General features: G+C 51.0%; 1 protein-coding gene across 3 annotated transcripts in view; it reads left to right on the forward strand.

Annotated features, from left to right (window-relative positions):
- The window catches only part of VWF (von Willebrand factor), a 259,921-nt gene that overhangs the window by 120,012 nt on the left and 114,282 nt on the right, over positions 1-25,627 (forward strand). For all 3 annotated transcript variants that reach the window (XM_029597268.1, XM_029597267.1, XM_029597266.1), the window contains exons 23-27: positions 143-283; positions 7,872-7,985; positions 8,982-9,138; positions 10,479-10,637; positions 23,158-23,293. In XM_029597268.1, the coding sequence (XP_029453128.1) occupies positions 143-283; positions 7,872-7,985; positions 8,982-9,138; positions 10,479-10,637; positions 23,158-23,293 (707 nt within the window). The remainder of the gene's footprint in view (positions 1-142; positions 284-7,871; positions 7,986-8,981; positions 9,139-10,478; positions 10,638-23,157; positions 23,294-25,627) is intronic.

Below are 25,627 nucleotides of genomic sequence, written 5' to 3' on the forward strand. Positions count from 1 at the left end.
TTCTGCTTTTGTGATAAATTAAGAAAAATAAAAAGACTGCAATGAGAAGTGCTCTGGCCTAGCTCTGAATTTTCTCTGTGGAGTTCGTTCTTGTCACTCTTGACTGTGAAAGCTCATGTGCTCGTGGTTTTCTCTCTGTAAGGACCAAGTCTGCGGCCTGTGCGGGAACTTTGATGGCGTCCAAAACAACGACCTTACAGGAAGCAACAACCAACTGGAAGTCGACCCCCATGATTTCGGGAACTCCTGGAAGGTTAATTTCCAGTGCGCCGATGCCTCAAAGGTGAGCACAGCCGGAATGAACTCCCTGTTCACGTCGTGGGCAGTGACTTATTTTTTTTTTCCAAGTTATAATTTTATTGCATTTGTAAAACATAACAAAGAGAAAAATACATTCCATGTATTGGAAACATCGTCTCACAACATTTCCTTGTAACATAGAACTCCCTGTTTCCCCCAACCTCCCTTCCCCCCCCCCCCCCACCACCCATGAGCTCACATAAACGGAATTCTGTATAAGCCACTCAGCGTACCAACTGAAGAGAATATAGTAAATGAGTAAAGGCACAAGAGCGAATCATGCAGGTTCAGCAGTAATGGGAAGACATGTCTTAAGAGACGGTCGTCTTTTCCCAATTAAGATAAGGTGTCCACGTTGATTGGAAAGTGGATAAGGTGTTATGTAGTTCGGCTGTAATAGCTGCCATTCTGCAATAAAGATGTACCCTTTGTTGTATAATCCGTAAAGATGGAACGTCAGTCTGTTTCCAATGGCTGGCTATGGCTAGTCTTGTTGCAATAATGACTTGATGACATAATTGAGTTTGTGATGTATTCAACGCCCGATGAGGGTAGTGTAATAACATAAAGCCAACATCCAGGAGTCCCGTCAAGTCCAAGAGACTCTCAAGCCATGCTGCTACCTCAAACCCCATAATCTTTGAACATGTTCACACGACCACCACATATGGAGTAGCGTTCCCACATGGCCGCACTGGCAGCAACACAAGTCACTAACATGAGGGTATCTCTGATGTAATACATGTACACCACACATCTCTGTAAACAAAACTCTCCAAATTTTTCATGCATAATATCCATTAAAGAGAGGTTGGCCCCTTGCCCCCTCTTCTGTATATAGTATTTATTATATTTTATTTCCTCAAAACTATCAGCCTTCAACCATGCATTGTATATAGCACTTAATTTGTATATTGTTTAACCGCTACTATTCTATCCTTTCTCTTCCTCCTTCTCCCAGTTCTGCTACCCCTGTTATATGTAACTGCACCTTCTGACACACAGTTCCAGTTTGATGTATATACTGCACCCCTGTTTTATGTAAACCAGCAAGATATGTTGTCATGATTGCCGGTATATAAAAACCTTAAATAAATAAATAAATAAATTTCATTTTATTTATATATTTATTGCTCCGTTCACCCCTTCTTTATTTTCCTACTCCAAGTTAAGGCTTCCTTGTTATAATGTAACTGTATGCTCCGTATCTCTTGTTGATTGGTTAATTGTATACTCTGCTTAGTTCATTGTAAACCTAATTGATTTGATTTGTATCAAGAAAGTCGGTATATAAAAGCCTTAATAAATAAATAAAAAATAAAATGAGGAGTAATATACCAACGGGTTAATAACTTGAAGCAATTCTCCTGCAAGGTAGCAGAGATAGAGCATTTCCGGGCTATCAGGTGCATCTGGGTCCATTCCTCTATTGAGGAAGAACGCCCCAGGTCTTTTTTCCAGGCGATAGTATGTGGAAAAGGACGTGTATCGGTACCAAGTAATAGAGTGTATAATTTAGAAACCATGCCCGTTTTTTTTATCTATGTCCTCACAATAATGCTCAAACAAAGTCTTTCCAAGACTCAGAGAAGACGATACCTGGGGAGTACATAAGAAATGATATTTCCCTGTACGTACCCAGATCAGTCCAGACAGTGGGTTGAGCCTCCTGTCCAGCAGATGGAGATGGAGAAACAACTAAAGGGTATCCTATATCAGGACAGTGCTCACCCTGCATCCCTTCAGTATTTCTCTGTCTCCAGCAGATGCAGATGGCAGACCCTGTGGCTTCCCTCTAGTCAGCTAGATTGTTTGGGAAAGTCTCCTTTCTCCCTCTTTCTGTCTTATTTGGATCAAGCAAGTACTTAATTTCTAATTTCAGTTTTCAAAAAAAAATAAAAAGATCTTAACGTTTTCATTTCTTGTAGGGAACAACAGTGTTTGCCCCTTGCTCGTACTGGGTGCCTAGGGGGGCTTTGCCCCTTGAGATCCTCAGCCTAGCACACTACCTGGTGACCTGCCTGGCACAGACCCAGAGATGAAGCATACCTCAGGTCTGCTGCAGAGAAGTTGATTCCTCTGCTTCTTCAACTTTACCAACAAATTAAAAAAAAACCAAAAAAAACCTTCCATCGGGGGAAAGAGCGGGTAGCTGAACCTTCCACTTCCCTGCTCTCAGCCAGGCACCGGTGATTCTTGCCGTCTCACACGCGGCAGATCTGCCCCTCCCCCTCTCTCTATGCCTCGATCGGCCTTTTGCCTCACGTGTGGAGAGCCTGCCTTGCGGCTCTCCCATGAGGAAGTGTGTTCTCGATGCTTGAACGGAGGGGACGGCTCCTCTGTGCTGGAGAGATCAGCTGGTCGTTCCCGGCCTGGCAGATGCGCTGCAAGGACGTTATAAGAGAGCATAACATTTTGTAAAACAGCCCCTGATATCCTGGGTTGTAGTCGCCATGTGCCCATTAGAGTCCCGAATCTTCGCTATATTATTCTGAAGTGTGCGACGTTTCAATTGCCTGGCCAATATCCTATCAGCCTTATTGTGGCCCTCAAAGTACCTTTGCTTCGTGCGCTCCAGGGTGTGCGCCATCCATGAAGAATCCAGTAAATTTAATTCTGTGCAAGTAGCATGCAACTACTAAACAACCTACACCTCATCTTAAACTCTTCTAAGACAGAAATCCTTCTCATTTCTCCGGAAACCAACATCTCCAACACTACTCTTCCCACCAACCTACCTACCACACAAGTTCGAGACTTAGGAGTGATAATAGACAACCGGCTAAACTTCAAGGCCCATATCAACAAAACAACCAAAGACTGCTTCTATAAACTCCAGGTTCTGAAGAGGATAAGACCTCTTTTCCATGCCCAAGACTTCAGAACGATCATCCAAGCAGTCATTTTTGCAAAATTAGACTACTGCAATTCCCTATTGCTAGGTCTGCCCTCTTCCTACTCCAAACCACTACAGATGGTTCAAAATTCAGCAGCTCGATTACTAACAGGCGCAAGAAAGAGAGACCACATATCCCCCATTCTGAAAGAGTTACATTGGCTACCCGTCCACTTCCGTATCATGTACAAAGCCATTTGTGTCATCTTCAAAACTATTCATCAACGCATCTCCCTCGATCTACAAATCCCCCTCCAAGTATACAACTCGACAAGACCTACCAGAAATGTCTACCGAGGCACCCTCAAAGTTCCCCCTGCGAAAATGACCAAACACATCACTCTAAGAGATCGTGCCACCTCCACTGCTGGCCCTTCTCTGTGGAATTCCATTCCCACAGATCTCAGACTGGAACCTTGCCTCTTAACTTTCAGGAAAGGACTTAAGACTTGGTTATTCAAGCAAGCTTTCCCAGACACAATCTAATATCACGTCATAGATACAAACCAAGGACTTCAAATATTCAGCCATTAATCATGCCATTTTTACATAGCATTTAATTTATTTGTATACCGTTCAACCGTTTATTCTTTCCTATCTCTTCCTTCTTATCCAAGTTCTGCTACCCTTGTTATTTGTAACTGCTCCTTCGATCACCACAGTTCTAGTTGATGTATTTAATGCACTCCCGTTTCATGTAAACCAGCAAGATATGTGCTCATGATTGCCGGTATATAAAAACCTTAAATAAATAAATAAATAAAATAAAATTTCTGCAAGAGATTAGTATTGGGAGTGTGAACATGTTGTTGCGCTAGAGAAGCCAATGTATTTAACAATTCAGTTCTATGCCTTTCCCTCTATTTCCTACCAGCCATAGCCATTGCTATAAAGCGGCCTTGCATAACTAGTTTAGAGCATTCCCATAAGGAGCCGGCTGCTGTCACTGACCCTGAATTAAGGGTAAAGTAGTCCTGAAGAGTATCGGCTACCACCTTGCATGTAGTGGGGTCCCCTAGCAAGTCATCACGTAAGCTCCAAAATCTCAAGCCCGAGACCATAGGCGCTATCAATAGGGATGCCCACACCGGGGCATGGTCAGTCCACATGATGTCGCCTATGCCTACGTCAGAAACTTGATTTTGTAACCCCTTATCAACAAAAATAAAATCTATTCTAGAGTAGATGTTATGGGGTTCAAATAAAAGGTATAGGCCTTGGACGTCGGATTTTGTTGTCTCCAGTCATCTATCACTCCGCAAGCATGCATAATTGTAGTCAGTTCAGACGTGGCCTTCCAGCTCCCAGTATGTCTACAGTTGGAGGCATCAAACCTTGGGTTATGGACCAGATTATGACCGCTGCCCCAGAACAATTGCCCCTCTACATAATGGGTCAAGACCACATCCAGGGAACGAAAGAAGAGTCCCTGGTCAGAGTTTGGTGCATATATGTTTATAATGGTAAATACCTTCTGAGCTATCCGTATTTTCAAGAGAAGATACCTCCCTAATGTATCGGCCACATGTGAAATATACTCATATGTGACATTCTTTGCTATAAGGATGCCCACTCCCACATACTTAGTGCCACGTGTGCTAGCTGCTAAATAAATGTTCGGATATCCCTGCAGTTGGAGCACCCTTTCATGGCGCTTGCACAGGTGCGTTTCCTGAATTAAAGCTATGGATACCTGCTGCTGCTTTAGGTCGCTCTGCAAGAGTTGCCTCTTCCTGTGAGAGTTGAGGCCCTTTACATTAAGGGACCATTATTTCAGAGCCGTCCCATATTCTCAACTCCCATGAAGAGGCCATTGCATCTTGTCTCCCCCATAAGCAAACGTCTCAAAGTGATCATAATAAACCATACATAGAACAAACCCAGTGAGCTCATGAGTATAACCCCCCCTCCCTCCCCATCCGCCAGAATTGTACTGTATCCACTACCCGGACTCTCCAACAAATATGCTGCTGCCCGGCATTTCACATCTAAAGTCCCGGGCGTCTCCAGAAAACTATGCCAGCCATAATCATCTTATAAGGCGTATAGATGGTACTTGAATCGCCCAGTAAATATATTGTAAACCTGTGTGAGTCTTGTATAACCAGCCCGCCGTTCCCATCCGCGCTGAGTGGTTAGCTGTGATCACCTGGTGTGCAGGGTCAAGGCCCTCCAACTTTCTTTTTAGCAGTGAGCGGGAGTGTCAGCTTTTGGCGCTCCAGTCTTCTGGTGTCGCCCACCCTTTGCCAGCGTGGAGTGGACTCCATTCTGTATGGTATTTCCTCTGGGCGTCCCATGGGTAATGTGAGCGGCAAGTTTGCTTTAATGAACGCTTCTTTCGCCTCCGCTAAGTTTTTAACTCTATAAGTGGTACCTTCTATAGTAAACAAAAGTCCAAATGGAAAAGTCCATCCATACCTGATGTTGCGCTCCTGCAGTGCACTGGTCACAGCTCGGAGATCGGATCGTTTGCGGAGAGTAGACGCTGCCAGATCAATATATATACATATATTTTATGTCCCTCCCACAGCCATTCACGCTGCTTTCGGGCCACCATATGGAGCTGATCTTTTTCACTGTAACTTTGCAGACAAACCAGAATATCCCGAGGTTTCTCCGTGTTCCGAGGGCCTGCGTGCGATGTTCTCTCTCAATATGGAAATCAGGTGGTTCTACCGGGTCCACAGACCCATCTGGTGGTGCAGAGGCCATTAAAAACCTGAAAATTTTAGATGCCACCGCATGGCAGTCAAGATACTCCGGCTGTTCTGGTATCCCGCGTATTCTCAGGTTGTTCCTGTGGGACCGGTTTTCCAAGTCCTCTGTTTCCTCTGCAAGGGCCAGTTGTTCAGCGCGGCTCACATTTTGCTCCTCCCCTGCTTTCTGTAATAGATCATCTTGCCGATCCAGTCTCATGTCGAGTTCATCGACCCCTGGTGCCCATCGCAGCCATGTCTTCTTTAATTTCGGTAATTAATTGAAGTAGGTCCTGCTTGTGCCGTTTTACATCTGATCGAAGCTCTACAAACCATTCCCGGAGCTCCGATCGAGGGGGGAGATCAGCGATGTCCATCAGCGCCGCGTGGTCGGGCTCGGCCTCGCTAGTGCCGCCTGAGGCCTGTTCAGCTGACTGGTTTCCAGGTTCTCCCTCCGATTTAGAGTATGAAAACTGCTGCAAATCGATATTTTTTCGTTTCGCCGTCATGACGAAACCGTAGAACGGATGCGCACGGTTTAGGCAGATATCACAGGTTGTCGCCGGGAGCTCACATTCTAGGCAGCCATACTCGCTGGTGACGTCATCACGCCCCCCTCCCCCTCCCCCGGCCAAGCAGTGACTTCTACAGGGACATCAAGAGGCAAAACATTTCGAAGACTGTGTCGCTAGGGAGAGCAAAAGTCCTGCTGCATCAGTCTGAAACATTTCTAATGTTTTCTTCTCTCTAACAGATGTGCAGAGGGCAATCTTCAAAGCTTTTTCTGCAGCTGTGTACCTGAGGAGAAAGGGCTTCCGAAATTGCTCTTCTCCCTGGGGTATAAGTGCCTGTGCCTTTTGGCAGTGGGGGGTAAATATTATCTGTGGCAAAGAGGGGTGGATATGGAGGTGTGGGGAAAGCAGGTTTTGATTTGGAAGCCCCCGTGGACGGTTTCAGCCATGGACTTTGTCCCTGCTGAAGAGCGGATGCAATGTCTGTGGGGATTCGTGTGCCCGTGGAATGGCCCGCCCCTTCATTTTCAAAGGGAAACCCCTTGCGGGCTTTCCCTTTCAAAATAAGCCTGCAGTCCCCTGGGTACAATGTCCCCAGTCCCCTGGGGTTTGAAAGTGGCTCCAGGAGCTTGTAGTGGCAAAACTCTGTGTGTGTGAGTATAAACGTCTGCCCTCCTAGACCTGGCCCATGCGTGCTGAAGAATGTTTTATCTGTGCTGACCTTCAGCATTAAATTGATTTTGATCGATAGGGGATCCATTTTTAAACCTCACCGGCAGCTTGCAGGTCCGTGGGTACTTTGTGCAGAGTTGAATTCCCTGCAGAGATTCCCTCCTAAAGTTTGGGTTGGCGGGATCTTGCGCCTGCCTGCGTCATGGCGGGCACAGGGTACGCGGGGGGGGGGGGGGGGGGGGGGGATTTCGTAATGAAACAGGTCAGGCACGTTTGCCTGCCAAGGTTAACAGAGGTCAGTACTGAAAGGGTTTTGAGTTTCCCGCCCCGCTGATCGGGTGAATTTTATTCGGGTAAGTCGTTACTGAGCTAAGATTTAGCCAGATAAGAAAGGGATGGCACGGAGGCGCTCTGGGAGCGGAGCTAGAACTTGGCTGGTTAGGTCTGGTCATGGTGTTGGGCAGATCTGAAGTTTAACCTAACTGGGTGTATTCAGCAAGACGTAACTAGTTACGGCTCCCGCTGAATATCCCTCCAAAGTTTAGCTGGGTACGGTGTCCCAGGGTAATTTCCCTCTGCATTGCCCCCTCAGTTACCTCTGAATGTCTTTTACAACACAGTCCCACTGAAGGAGAGATTGTGGTAAGCATCCAGTCCTGGTTGATGGATCTACGTTGGGGCGTGGCATAGCCTCATTTCATTGGCCAGAAACGGTCACAGAAACCTTTGCAGTGCTGGAAAGGGTGGTTTATGGCATCTGAAATCTCTGTTGGATCTGTTTTGTCTTGCCTGCAGTTTTCAGCTGGGTCCTCCGTCTCCGCCTGCAGCAGTAACGTGATGAAACAGATGATGGTGGAGAATGCTTGCAACCTTCTGATTGGCGACCTCTTCAAAGAGTGTGCGAAGCTGGTAGGTGGGCATAAGCCATGCACTGATTAACGTTCCCTGCCCTCCGGGCACTACACACGTCACAGATGGAAAGAGCAGCCAGGTGGGTGTGGGATCTCTATATTTGGCCCTCTTGTTATCGTCGGGGGAGAGCCAGCAAGCAGCAGAGCCCGGGGAAAGGTTCCAATGTTAGGGCCACACCAGACTAACATGGCTGTCCCTCCGAAGAGTTTCCACGACATTGGGGCACTGGTGGCTCGTTAATCCTGCAATAGTGGGGCGGGTCCTGTGGATCAGTTGTAACTCTGTGCCTGCGGCGCCGGAGACCTGAGATCCGTTCTCATGTCTAGTGGGGCCAGCAGGGTTCAGGCATATGGAGGCGATGGGCTGCTCAGTCCACTTTTCTGTTGGAGAAAGAATGACTCTCATGACCCTGGCTGGCACTAAAACAGCGTGGAAATGTTCACTCCTAAAAGGCAGAACCGTTCCCACCCAGTGAGAGGACCTGCATACTTCTATGGCTTCTTTCTTCTCTTTCTTCCAGCTCAGTCAGAGCCAGGGCTGGGATCTGTCACCACTGCCCCAGGGATTTTTCCCTTCTTCTAATAGACCCACTCTCTGTTGATTGCAGTAGCCTGGGTCCTGAGGCTGGGATCTGAGCACCAGGACTCCTGGCCAGCGGCGTTGCTCTCGTTGGTGACCGCTCTTCTGCCCCCTCCCTCCCCCGCAGGAGCTGGGAACGCTGCCTCCCAGCCACCCCCAGGGTGTGGCAGGCCCGGTCCAGTAATCTGACCAGGGACCCAGCACTGCCACCGAGCTACTGGGCTTCTCCCTTACAAATTAAAACGCCGTTAATTATTATAACAGCAGGTTTATGTTTCTGATGTTTGAATCCATCCTGAAAGGAATTCACTACCGTAGCTGTCAGGTTTGGAGGGGGGAGGGGGGGGGGGGCGGTGCTGATTGCTTCGGGCCCTGATTCCCTCTCTCCCCCCCCCCCCCCCTTGCTTGCTTTAGGTGAATCCGGAGCCTTACTGGGAGATCTGCACCTACGACACCTGCGCCTGTGAATCCATCGGGGACTGCGCTTGTTTTTGTGACTCCGTAGCAGCATTCGCACACGTCTGTGCCCAGAGGGGCCTGAGCGTGCACTGGAGATCCTCCAGCCTCTGCCGTGAGTGCCGCCCGCCAGCCCTGGCCTCAGCCGCCCGCCTGAGAGAGAGAGACAGAGAGGGGAAGCCCGTGCTCCTAAGACGAGATGTCAGCCAGCTCCCCCCCCCCCCCCCCCCCCCCCCCGGGGCGCCCGCTCGCTCTTAGTCATAGCAGAGGAAACACATTTTCATCTTTTCATGGCCCCGGTTGCAGTTGGGTGGATTGGAAACTCGAGGAGGAAAATGCACTGAAAAGAGCCAGCAGTGCTGAAAAGCGGGACGAGAGGCCACGGTTGCAGTCACCGCCCGGGGCTCCCAGGCCCGGGCGGTGACTGCGAGACCTCCCTTGTCTCTTCTCTGCAGCCTGCTGCTGCCCTGGGCCTTCTCTGGTTCAGAAACACAAAAAGGCGCCTTTAGCCAGTAACCCGCAGGTCAGTGTTCACGTTATCCCTCTAAATGGCAGGGTTTTGAATAGTGAGCCACATATTCTAGCCAGATAAGTGGGCGTGGGGGTGAGATCTAGCAGGATAAAAACGAGGCGTTGCGGTGGGGCGCTGGGTTCCCCGGCTAACTTAGCTAATTTTAAACTGCAGCCGGTTAAGTTAGGCAGATAACCTTACACGCTGCTTCAGGGCAGGTCTGAAGTTATCCCGCCTTCAAAAGATATCTGTTATGTGACCTTCCTTTCATCAAAAACAAAAAAACCCCCCCTAAGCTGCAGGCCTCCTGGCCTGCTCCCTCCCTCCCCAGCACCATTAATCATTTAAATCCCTGCTGCCAGAGCCCCCCCTCCGAAATGAAAAGGCCCACCCCTGATAATAATAATGCCAGCCCTTCCCCCGTTCCTCCTTCCTCTTCAGAGAATAATAGAAATAAATACGAGCTCCTTGTCCCCCCCTGGTACCTTAATCTGGGCTGCGTTCCCGGGCCCGGGATCACAGGAGGGTGCGATCCGGGGCACTTCCAGCGCAGCTCTCCACAGGCCCACGGCAGGTGCAAGCTCTCAGCACAGCCGTTCAGCCACACACCTGGCCAGATGTATTCAAAGTCCGTCCGGTTAGCTTGAAAGTTATGCGGCTCCATGTAATCAGATAACTTTAGGGGAGTATATGCTGGGTGGGATGTTTATGCCACTGAATATCTGGGACGCGTTAGCCGGATAACCTGTCTGCACGCTGGCTTACTGACTGCGTATCCTCCCGGGGATTATACCGAAGCCCGTTAGGCAGCCATCCCCAATGAAGCGCAAGGTTTTATTTATTTTAACAGGGTGCCTGGGTGTCACCTGGGGGCCCCCTGGACTCAGCTAGACAGAGCCAGGCCAGGTCCGGAAGTGACTCTGCTGCTTTTTCTTTCCAAATAGCAATGAGCTGTGAGGAGAAGAACCAGAGGCGGCCGGATTACCTGTGTGAGTGGAGGTACAACAGCTGCGGTCCGGCGTGTCCCGTCACCTGCCAGCACCCCGAGCCGCTGGAGTGTCCCCTCAGCTGCGTGGAAGGATGTCATGCTTACTGCCCGCCTGGTAAGCGCTCTCACCCTCTCTCTCCCACCCTCTCTCACCCTCTCGCTCTCTCTCACCCTCTCTCTCTCTCTCACCCTCTCACCCTCTCTCTCTCACCCTCTCTCGCTTTCGTGTTTTGTTTGCACCCTGGGTTCCAGTTTTTGTGTGGCTGATCTCTTTTTTTTCGGCAGGGGGCTGCACTGCGGGCTACTTCCTGCTTATAACTAAGGAGCACTAGGGTGATGGGCAGAAAGGAACCCACGGATGTCCACTGCCCAGGAACCTGCTGTTCCCTGTACGTACCTGGATCAGTCCAGACAGTGGGTTATGTCCCCAATCCAGCAGATGGAGTCAGCACAAGCTTTGAGGGGGCGTCACCCTATATACCACTACCCCCTCTGCAGGAGTTCAGTATCTTCTGACTCCAGCAGATGCGAGTAGGGTATCCTGGGTTTCTCCCATTGAGATAGGATTTTCCCTGTGCTTTTCTTACTGATTTTCGACTTTGGCCTCTGCCTATTTGTTTTTTGCTTGGATCAAGTTGTTGTGTTTAAAAAAAAAAAAAAAAAAAAAAAAACTGAAAAAGTTTACACTTTTGGGGAGCTGGGTTTCCCTTACCCTCTGTGTCCTCTCTCTTGCCTGTGCTGCGTTTTGGACAGGGTAAGTTTGCATTTTGTGTTGTTTCTTTCTTTTGCAGCTCTCCAGTCCTCCGGTGCCGCGCAGGTGTCGGTGGTGCCGACCTCCCCGCGCTGATTTCCTTGCCGGCGGCCATTTTGCAGCTCCTCAGGGGCTGCTGTGGCAGGCAGGCAGGCCGTTTTTCGGCGGGTTGTGCGGCCAGGAGGCCCCCCCGCGGCACTTGGAGCTTCCTCCGGCGGGCAGTGCAGGCCGATCGGGCCCCCCCGCGGCGCCGGGGTTGTGTGGCCAGGAGGCCCCCCCGCGGCACTTGGAGCTTCCTCCGGCGGGCAGTGCAGGCCGATCGGGCCCCCCCCGCGGCGCCGGGGTTGTGTGGCCAGGGGGCCCCCCCGCGGCACTTGGAGCTTCCTCCGGCGGGCAGTGCAGGCCGATCGGGCCCCCCCGCGGCGCCGTTTTGCGCTCTCTCGCGGCCCCCCCCGAGGCTGAAGGATTTGATTGAGGCTGTTCTTCACACGCGATCTCCATGCCGCGGCCGTCGCGCTGCTCAGCCTGCGGGGAGCCGGGGCCCCGCATTTCTCGGGACGACATTTGCGCTCGGTGCCCCCCCGGGGGGGAGGGCACCTCGCAGTCCCTCGACAATTTTTACCTTCCTTTCCAGTTTGCCCGGGCAGCGTGGGCAGGCCCCTCCCCCATTCGTGGCGGGAACGGCGGCCATTTTGCATCCACAGCGCCCTGAGGGGTCTCAGGGAGCGCTGGAGGATAGGGAAGCGGTAGCGGCTTCTCTCCCAACCCTGGTACCGGAACCGGGTCCGCAGGGACAGGGTGCCACGGCCTCTCCTTCGGCCGGGGCCTCCTCGGGCAGGCCGGGGTTTTTTCCCCGGAATTTATTTTGCTTCTGCACAAGGCACATTTGCAGGGGTTGGACGCACCGGCAGGGCCTCCCCCGGCTAAGGTCCCTCGGACGGCGACTGCTTCTCAGGCCCCCCCCCCCCCGTCCTGACGGGCGTGGGGGCCCCCAAACACCCCCCCCCCGGTCCGGGCCCGACCCCTCCCGGGGCCGGTGGGAGCGGCACCAGACCCGGGGGCTCCTGACCCTGATGATACGGACTGGGACCAGGCGGATTCCACGCCGGAGGGGAATGATCCGCGCACGCTTCGCCTCTGCCAGAGGGAAGAGCTGGACGACCTTATCCTGCTGATTCTTCAGGAGCTGGATCTCAACCCGCCGCCGGATCCGCCCGCGCCTGTAGCGCCTGCGGTCGTCACCTCGTCGAAGACGGGGGATCCGGTCCTAGCGGCTTCCCTGAAGGTCGAAAGGGCCATGGAAAAGTTGTATCCCTTGCCGGAAGATTTTCTGGACCTCTTTAGGGTACCAAAAGTGGACTCCGCGGTGTCGACGGTCACGAAGAGGACGACGATCCCAGTGACGGGAGGCGCGGCCCTGCGGGATACACAGGATCGCAAGTTGGAGGTTTTCCTCAAAAAGGTCTTCGAGCGGGCTAGCCTCCTCTGGGTGCAGCAACTTCTCACGTCCCAGGCCCTCCCTCCCGAGGAGGCCGCCCAGTCGGATAGGATGGAAGCCACGGTGGCGTACGGGGCGGATGCCTCGTACGATCTGTTTCGGGTGCTGGCGCGTTCCATGGTTTCGGTGGTGTCGGCCAGACGTTTGCTGTGGCTTCGCAACTGGGCGGCGGATACGTCCTCCAAGTCGAGTCTAGGCTCCCTGCCTTTCAGGGGTAAGTTCCTCTTCGGAGAGGATTTGGATCAAATCATCAAGCCCCTGGGGTAAAATGCGGTTCATCGTCTGCCGGAGGACAGAGACCGGTCTTCTACCGGAACTACAGACCGACGGGCTCCAGGCCCTCCGCTCCCAGGTCTCAGCCCTGGTCGCGTTCCTTTCGCGGGCGCCGGCCCGCACGCTCCACCCCCGGGACGGGACTCCCCTCTCCCAAATCCTCGCAAGGATGCCAGGCTCGCCCACTCCGTCGTCCCCAGGCTTGGGGGTCGGCGGGCGTTATTCTACAAGGAGTGGGTGCACATCACCTCGGACCAGTGGGTCCTGGACACCATAGAACACAGCTACGCTTTGGAGTTTTGTCCGCGTTCCGCAGGGCCGGTTCATCTTCTCCACCTGCGGATCGGGTCCCGAGCGAAGGGCTGTGCAGTTAACACTGGACAGGCTCCGGGAGATAGGCACTATTGCGCCCGCGAGGTGGACTTGGGCCATTATTCGATTTACTTCGTGGTGCCAAAGAAGGACGGTTCCTACAGGCCCCTCCTGGATATCAAGGAAGTCAACAAGTCCCTCCGGGTGGTCCGGTTCCGCATGGAAACGCTGCGGTCGGTGATTGCGGCGGTGCATCGGGGGGGAGTTCCTCGCCCCCTGGGATCTGACGGAGGCATACCTGCACATTCCCATCCACCGGGAACATCATTGCCTTCTCAGGTTCAAGATTCTGGACCAGCATTTCCAATTTATAGCCCTCCCATTCGGGTTGGCGACGGCCCCGCGCACTTTTCCCAAGATCATGGTAGTGGTGGCGGCTGCCCTTCGGAAGGAGGGCACTCTAGGCCATCCATATCTGGACGATTGGCTCGTTCGAGCGAAGTCTTTCTGCCACGGCCAGAAGGCGGTGACCAGGGTAGTACAGTTCCGGCGGTCCCTGGAATGGGTGGTGAAGTACAGTTCCGGCAGTCCCTCGAATGGGGGGTGAATTTTTCCAACAGCTTCCTCGTGCCCTCGTAGCGCTTGACGCCCGTCTGGGCAAGGTTTTTCTGCGGCAGGACAAGGCGCACTCCTTGCGGGATCACATACGGCGGTTCTCTGCGTTACCAGATCCCACCTCCTGGGACTACCTGCAGCTCCTGGGGGTGATGGTCTCCACCATCGACATGGTCCCTTGGGCGTTTGCGCGCCTCCCGCCGCTACAGCGAGCTCTCCTTTCCCGTTGGAAACCGCCCTCGCAGGACTACCGGGTGACCCTCCCTCTGCCGCAAGTGGCCAGGAACAGTCTGCGCTGGTGGTTGGATCCGGCGCATCTGGCTCGCGGCGTGTCCAACAACGCCAGTCTCGTCGGCTGGGGGGCAGCCTGCGACCGCAGCTCCACGCAGGGGACGTGGTCCGAGGAAGAGTCGAAATGGTCCATCAATCGTCTGGAGACCAGACAATATTATCGGACAACGCGACCACCGTGGCCTAGATCAACCGACAAGACGGCACTCGCAGCCCGCGGGTCGCGCTCGAGGCAGCGATGTTGATGCAGTGGGCGGAGCGGTTTTCTGGTCCGCCGGGCGGCCTCGCACATCGCAGGGTTGGACAACGTCCGGGCAGATTTCCTCAGTCGTCGACTACTGGATCCCGGGGAATGGTCACTATCCGACGGGGCGATGCAACTGCTTGTCCATCGGTGGGGGACCCCTCACCTGGATCTGATGGCGCCCGCGCACAACGCCAAGGCTCCCCGTCTCTTCAGTCGCCGGAGGGAGCGAGGTGCGGAGGGAGTTGATGCTCTAGTGCTCCCATGGCCGTCCCATCTCCTTCAGAACACCCCGCAGAATAGAGTATCATCAGGGGACTGTGATCTTCGCGGTCCTTCTACAGCTGGTGATCGACAGACCCATCCGACTCGGGCATCTGTCACGGAACTCTTCTGTCTTGCGGCCTGGCTTTTGAGAGGCGCCGCCTCCGGCGCCGGGGCTACCAGAAGGCGGTACTGTCCACGCTGTTGAGTTCACGAAAGACGACGACGTCGATAGCCTATGTTAGGGGCTGGAAGGTGTTCGAGTTGTGGTTTGCCGGTCAGGACACGGGACCAACTGAGGCTTCTGTTCCTCAGATCCTCCAACTTCTGCAAGCGGGAGTGGACAAGGGGCTCGCCTATAATTCCCTGCGGGTCCAGGTGGCCGCCCTGGTTCGCTATTGTGTGATGGGGATTCTCTACTGCAGCACCCGGGTATTGTTCGATTCCTCAAGGGTATTAAACATCTGCGGTCTCCATTGCGGGATCCTTGTCCCTCCTAGAGTCGAGCCACTGCGTAGTACAACGCTTAAGGATCTCACCCTTAAGGCAGTGTTCCTGGTGGCAATCTGTTCCGCTCGTCGCATATCGGAACTGCAGGCTCTGTCGTGTAGAGAGCCTTCTCTGCGTTTTCTCCGACTCTGGAGTTTCCATCCGCACCGTTCCATCTTTTCTCCCGAAGCTGGTGTCTGCATTCCATGTGAATCAGACGGTGGAACTGCCGTCCTTCTCGTGTTTTGAGCCGAAATCTCTACGACTCTTGGAAGTCAAGCGCACTCTGTGTATCTATCTGGAGGCTACGAGTGCGTATCTATCTGGAGGCTACGAGTGTGTTCCGGCCGTCGGACCATCTCTTCGTCCTTGGGTCGGGTCCCAAGAACGGGGCCCAGGCCTCGAAGACGACGATTGCCAGATGGCTGAAGGCTGGCATTGCAGCTTCCTACATTGGGGTGGGGCGGACTCCCCCACCCGGCATTGTCGCGCATTCTACACGTGCTCTGGCGGCCTCTTGGGCGGAGGTCCGCTCGCTCTCTTCTCCAGCAATCGGTGGAGCAGCCACCTGGAAATCGTTGCATACGTTCTCAAGGCACTATCGCCTCCATCTCGCCTCTACTGTCTCTGGACATCTTGGCGAACAGGTTCTACGAGCAGGCCTCGCAGGACCCCACCCGATGTAGGGAAGCTTGGGTACATCCCACTGTCTGGACTGATCCAGGTACGTACAGGGAAAAGAAAATTATTATTTACCTGCTAATTTTCGTTCCTGTAGTACCATGGATCAGTCCAGACGCCCACCGCGTCTGGGTGCTCTGCCTGCTCGGTTCTTTTCTGTGGCTGTGTTTTCTTACGGCTTCCGCTCTTACTGCTCTCGCAGTTCCCCACAGGTTGTCTTGCTGTGTTTTTCGCCTTTCCTACCCGTTGGTAGGATCTTTACGGTTCTAGTTCTTATAGGTACCCGGTTGTTGTTGCCGGTTCTTTTTCAACTTGATCCATTAAGGGGTTCGGGTTTTCTACTCGGGCTTTGATATACTCGATACTGAACTCCTGCAGAGGGGGTAGTGGTATATAGGGTGACGCCCCCTCAAAGCTTGTGCTGACTCCATCTGCTGGATTGGGGACATAACCCACTGTCTGGACTGATCCATGGTACTACAGGAACGAAAATTAGCAGGTAAATAATAATTTTCTTATCAGCCACAGGCTTCATCCCTTCCCACAGGCCCGCCACAGCACAAGAGCTCAGGGTTTGCTTTAGACATTACTGATCCTATTTTTCAATCGCATAATAATTATGGCAAACAAAGTTCCACAAGTGAGGGGCCCATTTGATCTCAGGGAGCCAATTAGGGCTCCCGGCCTGCCTCCCTGAGGACCGGATTCGTCCTCGGGGACAGCAGCCAATAAGCGGGCACGCTGGCACGGGCATGTGCGCACAGCAGCCCGCTTTCCCCTTTCCCCTTTCCCCTCCCCCCCCCACCGCCCCCCGGGTGCCGGCGCGGCATGTGCCTGGCACCCACATTATGCCCAGGCACCCCGATACTCCGTCAGGGTGCCCTTCTCTAATATGGGTAGCCAGGACTGACTTTTCCCAGCACCCACCCTCTCACAAATCAATAACAAGCAGTACAAACGATAACATGAACGAGACTTAGATTTCACCTGGCACCTTCCTCCTGCTCATTTTGGCTTTCAGTTCAAACAGAACCTGACTCAAGACAGGCTGTGTTGCCGTGATCTTTCGATCACTAGGGCAGATGGCGGAGGGTGGAGGGGGTGGGGGGTCCCTATTGTGACCCCCCTGCACTCTCCTCCCTGTTTCCTGCAGTGAAGGTCCTGGCAGGCCCCTTCAAGAGCTCCTTCACATGCACCCTGGATCTTGCCTATAGGCACCAGGACACCCTTTCCCTCCCCTGCCCAACCCCCAGGACTGTGAACCCGACCTCCACAGCACCACCGAGGCTGCAGATAGCGCAGAGTTCTGGCGCTGATTCAGGATATCAATACCCTGAGATAATTAAAGTCATGCGCAAGACAATTTTCCAAGCAATGTGCAGGGGTAACGAGTGATGTATGCGTATGAGTGCAGCTCCGAGTGCACGCAATGCTCTGCAGCATGCGGACGTTTAGTCACATCGAGGAGAGGCCTACCCGGGGGGGGGGAGGGAAAATGTGCCCGGAGTCGTCGGTTTTAAATCCTTGCATGTGCCTTTTCAGCTAATCTCTACGTGCAGAGAATGCAGGGCCAAGCATGCGGGTAAAAAGTATTGCACGGTCCGTGTCCAGGTGCAGACAGTTCGAGAACCAGCCCAGGGACTTTCAAAGACTTCTTTCTCCTCCAGAATGAAATGAAATTGGGAAAGTCGATGTAGAAAATGCAACTGCTGATGTGACGGCATTAAGGGAAGTGAGGGTGCTCGAGTCCCAGCAGCGCTGGCCTGGCAGGTCCCGGTGCCCAAGCAGGGTCAGGCCTGGCCAGCAGCTGGATGGGGAGCACCTAGAGCAAGCAGGCGCTGTGCGCTGCAGGACGTAATGGTGACCCCCTGCAGCATCCTGCCACAGAAAGGGCAAAGGCCGTGATGGCGTAATATTCAGCAAGCAGAGAGAAAGAGCAAGCCCCTGCTTCCCTGAGCATCCAGCAAGGAGTGGGAGTGGATGCTCCTGGGCTATGTGCCCTTCCTTTCTCGGCATGCTACCAAAATGCTCCTCCGCTCTCTTATCACTTCCCACAGACTTCTGCAATTTGCTGTTCGGGGGGGCCCTCTCGCTGAACCGTTTTTTTTTCCACTGCAACCTATTCAAAGCTGCACGACTTCTCTTCTTCCATCGTGACCGTGAGCACGGGACCTCTCCTCTCAGGAGTCCGCTTCTGCCTCCCTCACTCGCCTACAAACCCATCCACACGCTGCAGCTGCTCATTACCCATCTTCTCTTCTCTCTCCTACACCGGTCCTCATGAACCTCGTTCGTCTGGCTGGTCGCTGTCATCTGTGCTCTTCTCCAACGCCAGTGCCGCACTTTTCCTCTTACTGCGCCGTGTGCCTGGAACAGGCTCCCTGATTCGATGGCCACATTCAGATCCAGTTTACAGACTCACCTTTCTGAAGCTGCTTTTGAATCGTAAGCACTCCTGTACAATAAATACACTTCCCGTAGACTCCTGTTTGTCATGATTAGATTGTAAGCTCGGTGGAGCAGGGACTCTCTCTTGTGAGTATCTTGCACAGCGCGCTTCAGAAACGATAAATCATAGCAGCACCATGACACGCTTACACTGTGAGAGGGCATCCGAAGCTTTGGAAGATCGACCGTGTGGGGGTCGTAACAGCGATTTGCAAAATGCACGTGCGTGCTTATGTTTGCTTTGAAAATGATCCCAAAATTGCTGCCAATCCACAAACAGTGGGGGGTTAATCCCAATACCAATCACATCAAACAACCCACACTAAAAAGATTTTTTTTGCTATACTTGCCCTATAATTTTTCTTCTTTTTAAACAATTTCACCAATAATAATTTCATGAATATTTAAAAATTATACTTTAACTACATTGTTTCACACGTGCATATCATCTCAATGAGATTTCTAAAAAAATGTTTAAAGGTGTAGAGTGATGCTTCAAAAAATTTCAGGGCACCCTCCCGGGGTACCTTACCTGGTTTTTTGCTTAATCATAAGCACCGCCATCCACCTTATAATCCTGCGAGCTCTTTCACGGATTTAAGTAACGAACGAGGTTGAGCTGGGATGTGCAGCGGCTTAAGTGGCTTCCCCTGACGAAGAAGCAGTTCGAAACCGGGCCTTGTTGGGGCAGACGTCGCCAATGGTTACACTGAAGCCTGAGGATTTAAATCTAAGCTAAGTGACGTTTGGGACTACGCTCCGTTATTGAATGTTTGTTGGGCGAACTGTGATCCTGTTTTGATTTTTTTCACACTTTCATCTAAAGACGTCTTTTTGAATATATACAAAATAACAAAAAAAATGTTTTTGAGAAAACAATAAAAGGATTATAAAGTGGACGGCGGTGCTTATGATTAAACAAAAAACCAAGTAAGGTACCCCGGGAGGGTGCCCTGAAGTTTTATGAAGCATCACTCTACACCTTTAAACATTTTTTAGAAATCTCATTGAGATGATATGCAAGTGTGAAACAATGTAGTTAAAGTATAATTTTTAAATATTCATAAAGGGGTAGATTTTCAGACGAGCGCGAACAGCCTACTTTTGTTTGCGCTCCAGGCGCAAACAAAAGTACGCTGGATTTTAGCCGATACGCGCGTAGTCGCGCGTATCGGCTAAAATCCTGGATCGGCGCGCGCAAGGCTATCGATTTCGTATAGCCTGCGCGCGCCGAGCCGCGCTGCCTACCCCCGTTCCCTCCTAGGCCGCTCCGAAATCGGAGTGGCCTAGAAGGGAACTTTCCTTTGCCCTCCCCTCACCTTCCCCTCCCTTCCCCTACCTAACCCACCCGCCCGGCCCTGTCTAAACCCCCATCCTACCTTTGTCGGGGGATTTACGCCTCCCGGAGGGAGGCGTAAATCCCCGCGCGCCAGCGGGCCTCCTGCGCGCCGGGCCACGACCTGGGGGCGGGTACGGAGGGTGCGGCCACGCCCCCGGGCCGTAGCCACGCCCCCGTACCCGCCCCCAAAACGCTGCCGACACGCCCCCGCAACGCCGCGCTCTCCGGCCCCGCCCCCCGACACGCCTCCCGACACGCCCACTCCGAAAACCCCGGGACTTACGCGAGTCCCGGGGTTCTGCGCGCGCCGGTGAGCCTATGTAAAATAGGCTCACCGGCGCGCAGGGCCCTGCTCGCGTAAATCCGCCCGGTTTTGGGCGGATTTACGTGAGCAGGGCTCTGAAAATCCGCCCCAAAATTATTATTGGTGAAATTGTTTAAAAAGAAGAAAAATTATAGGAATGTTTCAGCATCAGTGACTATTTTGAAACACTTTGGAGGTAATTTTCAAAGGGGTTACGTGCGTAAATGTAACATACTATCGTAGCAATTTTCAAAAGCCATTTAAACAAGTGAATTATCCTATGGACAATTCAATGGCATACATTGTAGCAATCTTCAAAAGCCCACTTACATGAGTAAAGTGGATTTCCACATTAAAAACCCAGTTTTACGCGGGTTGATGCTTTTGAAAATCAGACCCTTAATGTCACAGCTAAATTATTGCAAAGTATTTATGAGTAGCATAGTCCCGAGATCTTCAAATCCACAAGCTACCTGGGATTTTCAGGGTGCACACCATGAATATGCATGAGATACATTTGAATGCAGTGAAGGCAGGGAATACAAAATATAGCTCATCCATATTCTGAAAAACCCGCCTGCACCAGTAGCTCACAGGGCCTGGATTTCCTGCAGGTTGTGACCTTTATTGGAGCAGAGGAAAGGATTTAACCAACCATTACAGTCTTCCACAGCTGCGAGCGGGCACTCTATCAGTTTTAGCAAAGCTTATGTCTTCTGTCGATTTCTGCCGAGAGGCGACGTGGTCCTCATTGAACACCTTCTCCGGGTTTTATCACCTAGACATACAGGCCTGAGAGGATGCAGCCTTTGCACGGGCAGTATTAACGGGACCGCGGGCAGCCTCCCGCCCCGATTGGGAGTGGCTTCTGTGCATCCCACTGGTCCTGAGTCCATCTGGCTACACGCTAGGAAATGGAGAAATTACTTACCTGATAATTTCGTTTTCCTTAGTGTAGACAGATGGACTCCGCTTCTCGCCCTCGGCTGCCCGATCGTGCCACGAGCCTTCCCGTGGAGGGTTTCAAATCCTTAGATTGGGGTACCTATGTTCTTACTGGAGTTCAGTGTTTATGGTTGGTTGAGTACAGTTACAGTTGACCATTTTTAATCTTATTTTTAAACACATTTTTTTACTACTATGTCCACAATGCCTTTTGAAGAGAATACTAGCGGGCTGAGGTCACCGCAGGGGTATATGTACTTTGATGTCAGATTTGCTCCGTCTCCATCTGCTGGCAGGGGAACCTAACCCATTGGTCCTGAGTCCATCTGTCAACACTAAGGAAAATAAAATTATCAGATAAGTAATTTCTCCATTGTTAGGTTCACTTACTCTGTTGTCACATGTAAACTGCTATGTGGGTTGCCTTTGCATCTCTTTGCTTTTTGTTTCTTTTAGGGTTTTATTTCCTCTTTTGTTTCTTGATTTTGGTTTCCCTTGGGTTTTGTTTTTTGGTTTCTTTTGGGGTTTTGTTTCTCTTTTTTTCTTTTTTGTTTTTAATTTCTCTTTGGTTTTGATTTTTATTTTTGGTTTCTATTTGGTTTTGATTTTTATTTTTGGTTTCTCTTTGGTTTTTATTTTTTTGTTTTAGTTTTCTCTTTGCTTTTTGTTTTTGTTTGGGGTTCTTTTTGTTTCCTCTTTGGTTTTTGTTTCTTGTTTTCTCTTTAGCTTTTGGTTTTTGTTTTTTTGTTTCTCTTTGTTTTATGTTTTTATTTTGGTTTCTCTTTACTTTTTGTTTGGTTTTGGTTCTTTTTTTGGTGTTTGTTGTTTGGTTTCCCTGGTTTCCCTGGTTTTTGTTGTTTTTGGTTTCTTTTTGTTTTGGTTTCTCTTTCATTTTTATTTCTCTATGATTTTTAATTCTTGTTTTTGGCTTCTCTTTGTTGTTGTTTTTTGTTTGGATTCTCTTTGGTTTTTGGTTTTTGTTTTCTCTTTGGTTTTCTTTGTTTTTGGTTTCCCCTAGGGGCAGATTTCAAAAGCCCTACATGTGTAAATCCAGCTGGATTTATGCGCGCAGGGGGGGGGGGTTACGTGTGCCAAGCCTATTTTGCATAGTCCTAGCAACGTGTACAAGCCCTGGGATGCGCGTATGTTTTGGGCTTGAAAAAAGGGGCGGGATGTGGGTGGGGCAGGGGCATGGCAAGAGGTCTTCATAGGGCCACTAGGCCGGGGGATTGTGCGCTATCACTTGGCCAGCATGTGCAACCTATGCCTACCCAGAGGCAGGCGCAACTTGTAAAACAAAGGTGATGGGGGTTTTAGGTAGGGCTGGGGGGCGGGTTAGGTAGGGAAAGAGAGGGGAAGGTGGGGCGGAAGGAAAGTTCCCTCCGAGGAAAGCCATCGGGGCTCCCCTAGGGCTCGGTGCGGACCCTGGATTTTATAAGATGCGTACGGCTGCGCGCACATGTTATAAATCGGGCGTACCTCTTAAAATCTGGCCCTTAGATTTTAATTGTTTTTTTTTTTTTGTTTCTCTTTTGTTTTTTTTTTCTTGTTTTCGGTTTCTCTTTGTTTTTTTATGCCTTTTATTAGAGTGATGTGGAAAGATTAATCCAAAGCTCTTGAACTTTTGAGACCACCTAGGCTGCTACATCAGCTTTTTATTTTAAAGAGACACTTTCTGTGCTGGCTGAATGGGAAACTGAAAATCTTCTTTAAAAAAAATTGCGTTAACCCAGTCTTATTTGCTGTTACTTGTCCAGTTATAACTTGTATTTCATTCATTTTGGCTATTATTTTTAAACCATTTAAATGAATATGTAAGTTTTCTGGTCAAGGTGTTTCGTATCCAATGGCTGAGTTTTGTAATACAGAAGCAAAGTTATGTAGAGGCTGGTTCAAGTCAAGAGCAGCAATAAATGTCAGATATTTCCTTTCTGCCAGCCCAACAGTAATATTTGAGACTTATTGCTGTGGCGACTGTTACAATGGCAAATATTAACTGCATCTGTTTTAGAGCAGAAAATACCCCACCTTTGAAATTTCATTCACTTTGGAGCGCCTGCACCAAAACCAAATTCCTGTCACCTTTCAGGTTCTCAAGCTATCAGTTCCATGATGCTCACCCAGTTTGACATCACTTTTGTGGTTTGTAACACTTCTATGGTTGTTGTCATCACGGTACAGGGAAAATACTGGATGAGGCCTCCCAGACTTGCATTGATCCCCAAGAATGTGCTGTGTGTATCGTAGAGGGTCGCCGGATTCCCCATGGAAAGAAAATCATACTCAACAGAGATGACCCGGAGCGATGCCAGTCTTGGTACAGTAGAGATTGTTTTGGGGGAAAAAAAAGAGTTTGGTGTCTGTTTTTATTTAATCAGACATAGCCTTCAAGTGATCCTAAAGTTAAGAAGGAAGTTTTGGCCAAGTAATTTTTAGGGGTTTACAGCCAAAAATGTTTCGGTTCGCTTCATTTTCATTTTGGTTCATTTTCATTTTGTTATAAAAGAAGCCTCATTCATTTTTTGAAGTTATACAATAAGGGGCGGATTTTAAAAGCCCTGCTCGCGTAAATCCGCCCGGATTTACGCGAGCAGGGCCTTGCGTGCCGGCGCGCCTATTTTCCATAGGACTGCCGGCGCGCGCAGAGCCCCGGGACTCGCGTAAGTCCCGGGGTTTTGTGTCGGGGGCGGGGCCGATCGACACAGCGTTTTGGGGGCGGTCCGGGGGCGTGGCCGCACCCTCCAGAACCGCCCCCGGGTTGCGTCTCGGCGCGCCAGCAGCCCGCTGGCGCGCGTGGATTTACGCCTCCCAGAGGGAGGCGTAAATCCGTCGACAAAGGTGGGGGGGTTTAGATAGGGCTGGGGGGGTGGGTTAGGTAGAGGAAGGGAGGGGAAGGTGAGGGGAGGGCGAAAGAGAGTTCCCCCCGAGGCCGCTCCGATTTCGGAGCGGCCTCGGAGGGAATGGAGGCAGGCTGCGCGGCTCGGCGCGCGCCGGCTGCCCAAAATCGGCAGCCTTGCGCGCGCCGATCCTGGATTTTAGCAGATACGCGCGGCTACGCGCGTATCTGCTAAAATCCAGCGTACTTTTGTTTGCGACTGGTGCGCCAACAAAAGTACGCGAACGCACATTGTTTTAAAATCTACCCCATTATGCATGGGGGTGTGCCTGTAAAATTGTTATATACGTGCATAAATAGCCTTTGTGCCCAGTAAGCACATTTTCAATATGTGGGAATATGTGCAGACTGTTACTGCTGAATGGAAAAGGATACATATATACAAAGAGGGCATTTCAAGGACGTTCCAGGCTGGGGTTTGGAAGTACATGCCTACATCATGAAACATGTGTGCATGCTTTTACACCGGCCAGTCAAGGCACAGAAATTAAAATTGACTTGCTCTTTGCAGTTTTTGGGTGGGAAATCTGGATTAAATGGGTGGAGGGTGTGGGGAACCAATGAAGACCTGGATCAAGCAGCGTAGTTCTCGGTGCTTGGGAATATGTGTGCAAGCATTTTTATAAGTGAGATATCCACACACATCACCAACTTCTTAAAATACCTGCCTCTGTGCATAAACTGAGAGTTATTACACACACATTACTGTTGTTTAATGAGGAAAAGATATGAGTGTACGTTATAAAGTAGGTGTAAAAAGTATGTGGATCCCTCTATTTAAAAAAATGTACATGCACTGCAACATATGTGTGTATTTTCAAGGCGGTGATATGTGGCATTTTATAAACTGTGCAGATCTCTGTGTCCTCCCATCTGCAGAGAAAGGCAAAAAGAAATGATAAACGGGTGGATCACCACCTCTTTGAATGAGAGGCTACTCAAGTTAGGAGTGTTCAGCTTGGAAAAGAGATGTAACATAGTAATGACAGCAGAAAAGGACCTGATGGCCCAGCCAGTCTGCCCTGCATGCTTCTTATGGTGGTAGCATCTGCTGCTCCGGGCAAGATACCTTATGATCAGGGTAACAATCAATCAAAATGAAGCAACTGTCAAACCCATACATTACTGCTAGAAACAGTAATGTATGGGAGCCTTCTTGATAATTCGGTCAGTGCTGCTTGATGTGCTTTGCTTTGGGACTGAGAGAGGACATGATAGAAGTTTATAAATTCATGAGTGGAGTGGATAAATGAAGGACAATTATTTACCCTTTCAAATTGTTATGGGTGCCGTCCATGGCAGACCCGCGGCGCGGTCCTCTCACCTTTCTGTACAGACTCTAGCCTCTGGCTCCTCCTTGCTAGCGGCGGTTGGCCACCGGTTCCGACCTCGGGCCACCCCTGGTGCCCCCGGCTCAGCCACAGTTCCCAGCAACTCAGCTCAAGATGCCATGGCTCGTTGGGCCTCTCCGCATGGCCCGCGGAGAGACACCACTAGGCGCACTTGCTTCATTGATCCTTTTGAAGAGCCCGCGGTGGGAACCTGGCCACGGCCCCGGATGATAATGTCAAACTCTTCAGTGTATTTAAACTCAGGCCTCACTCCATAGCGTTGCCTTTGCAACAGGTCTCCTCACTACTCGAGTACTCGTTGCTGATAGAGAATCGTCTCTACGCTTTGTTCCTGACCCTCGTTGTTCCCGGTTCCTGTTCTCCTCGTTCCTGTCCTGTCTATGTTTTGGATTGACTGCACAGA

This window comes from Rhinatrema bivittatum, chromosome 4 (assembly GCF_901001135.1).
Source record: "Rhinatrema bivittatum chromosome 4, aRhiBiv1.1, whole genome shotgun sequence".
NCBI lineage: Eukaryota > Metazoa > Chordata > Amphibia > Gymnophiona > Rhinatrematidae > Rhinatrema > Rhinatrema bivittatum.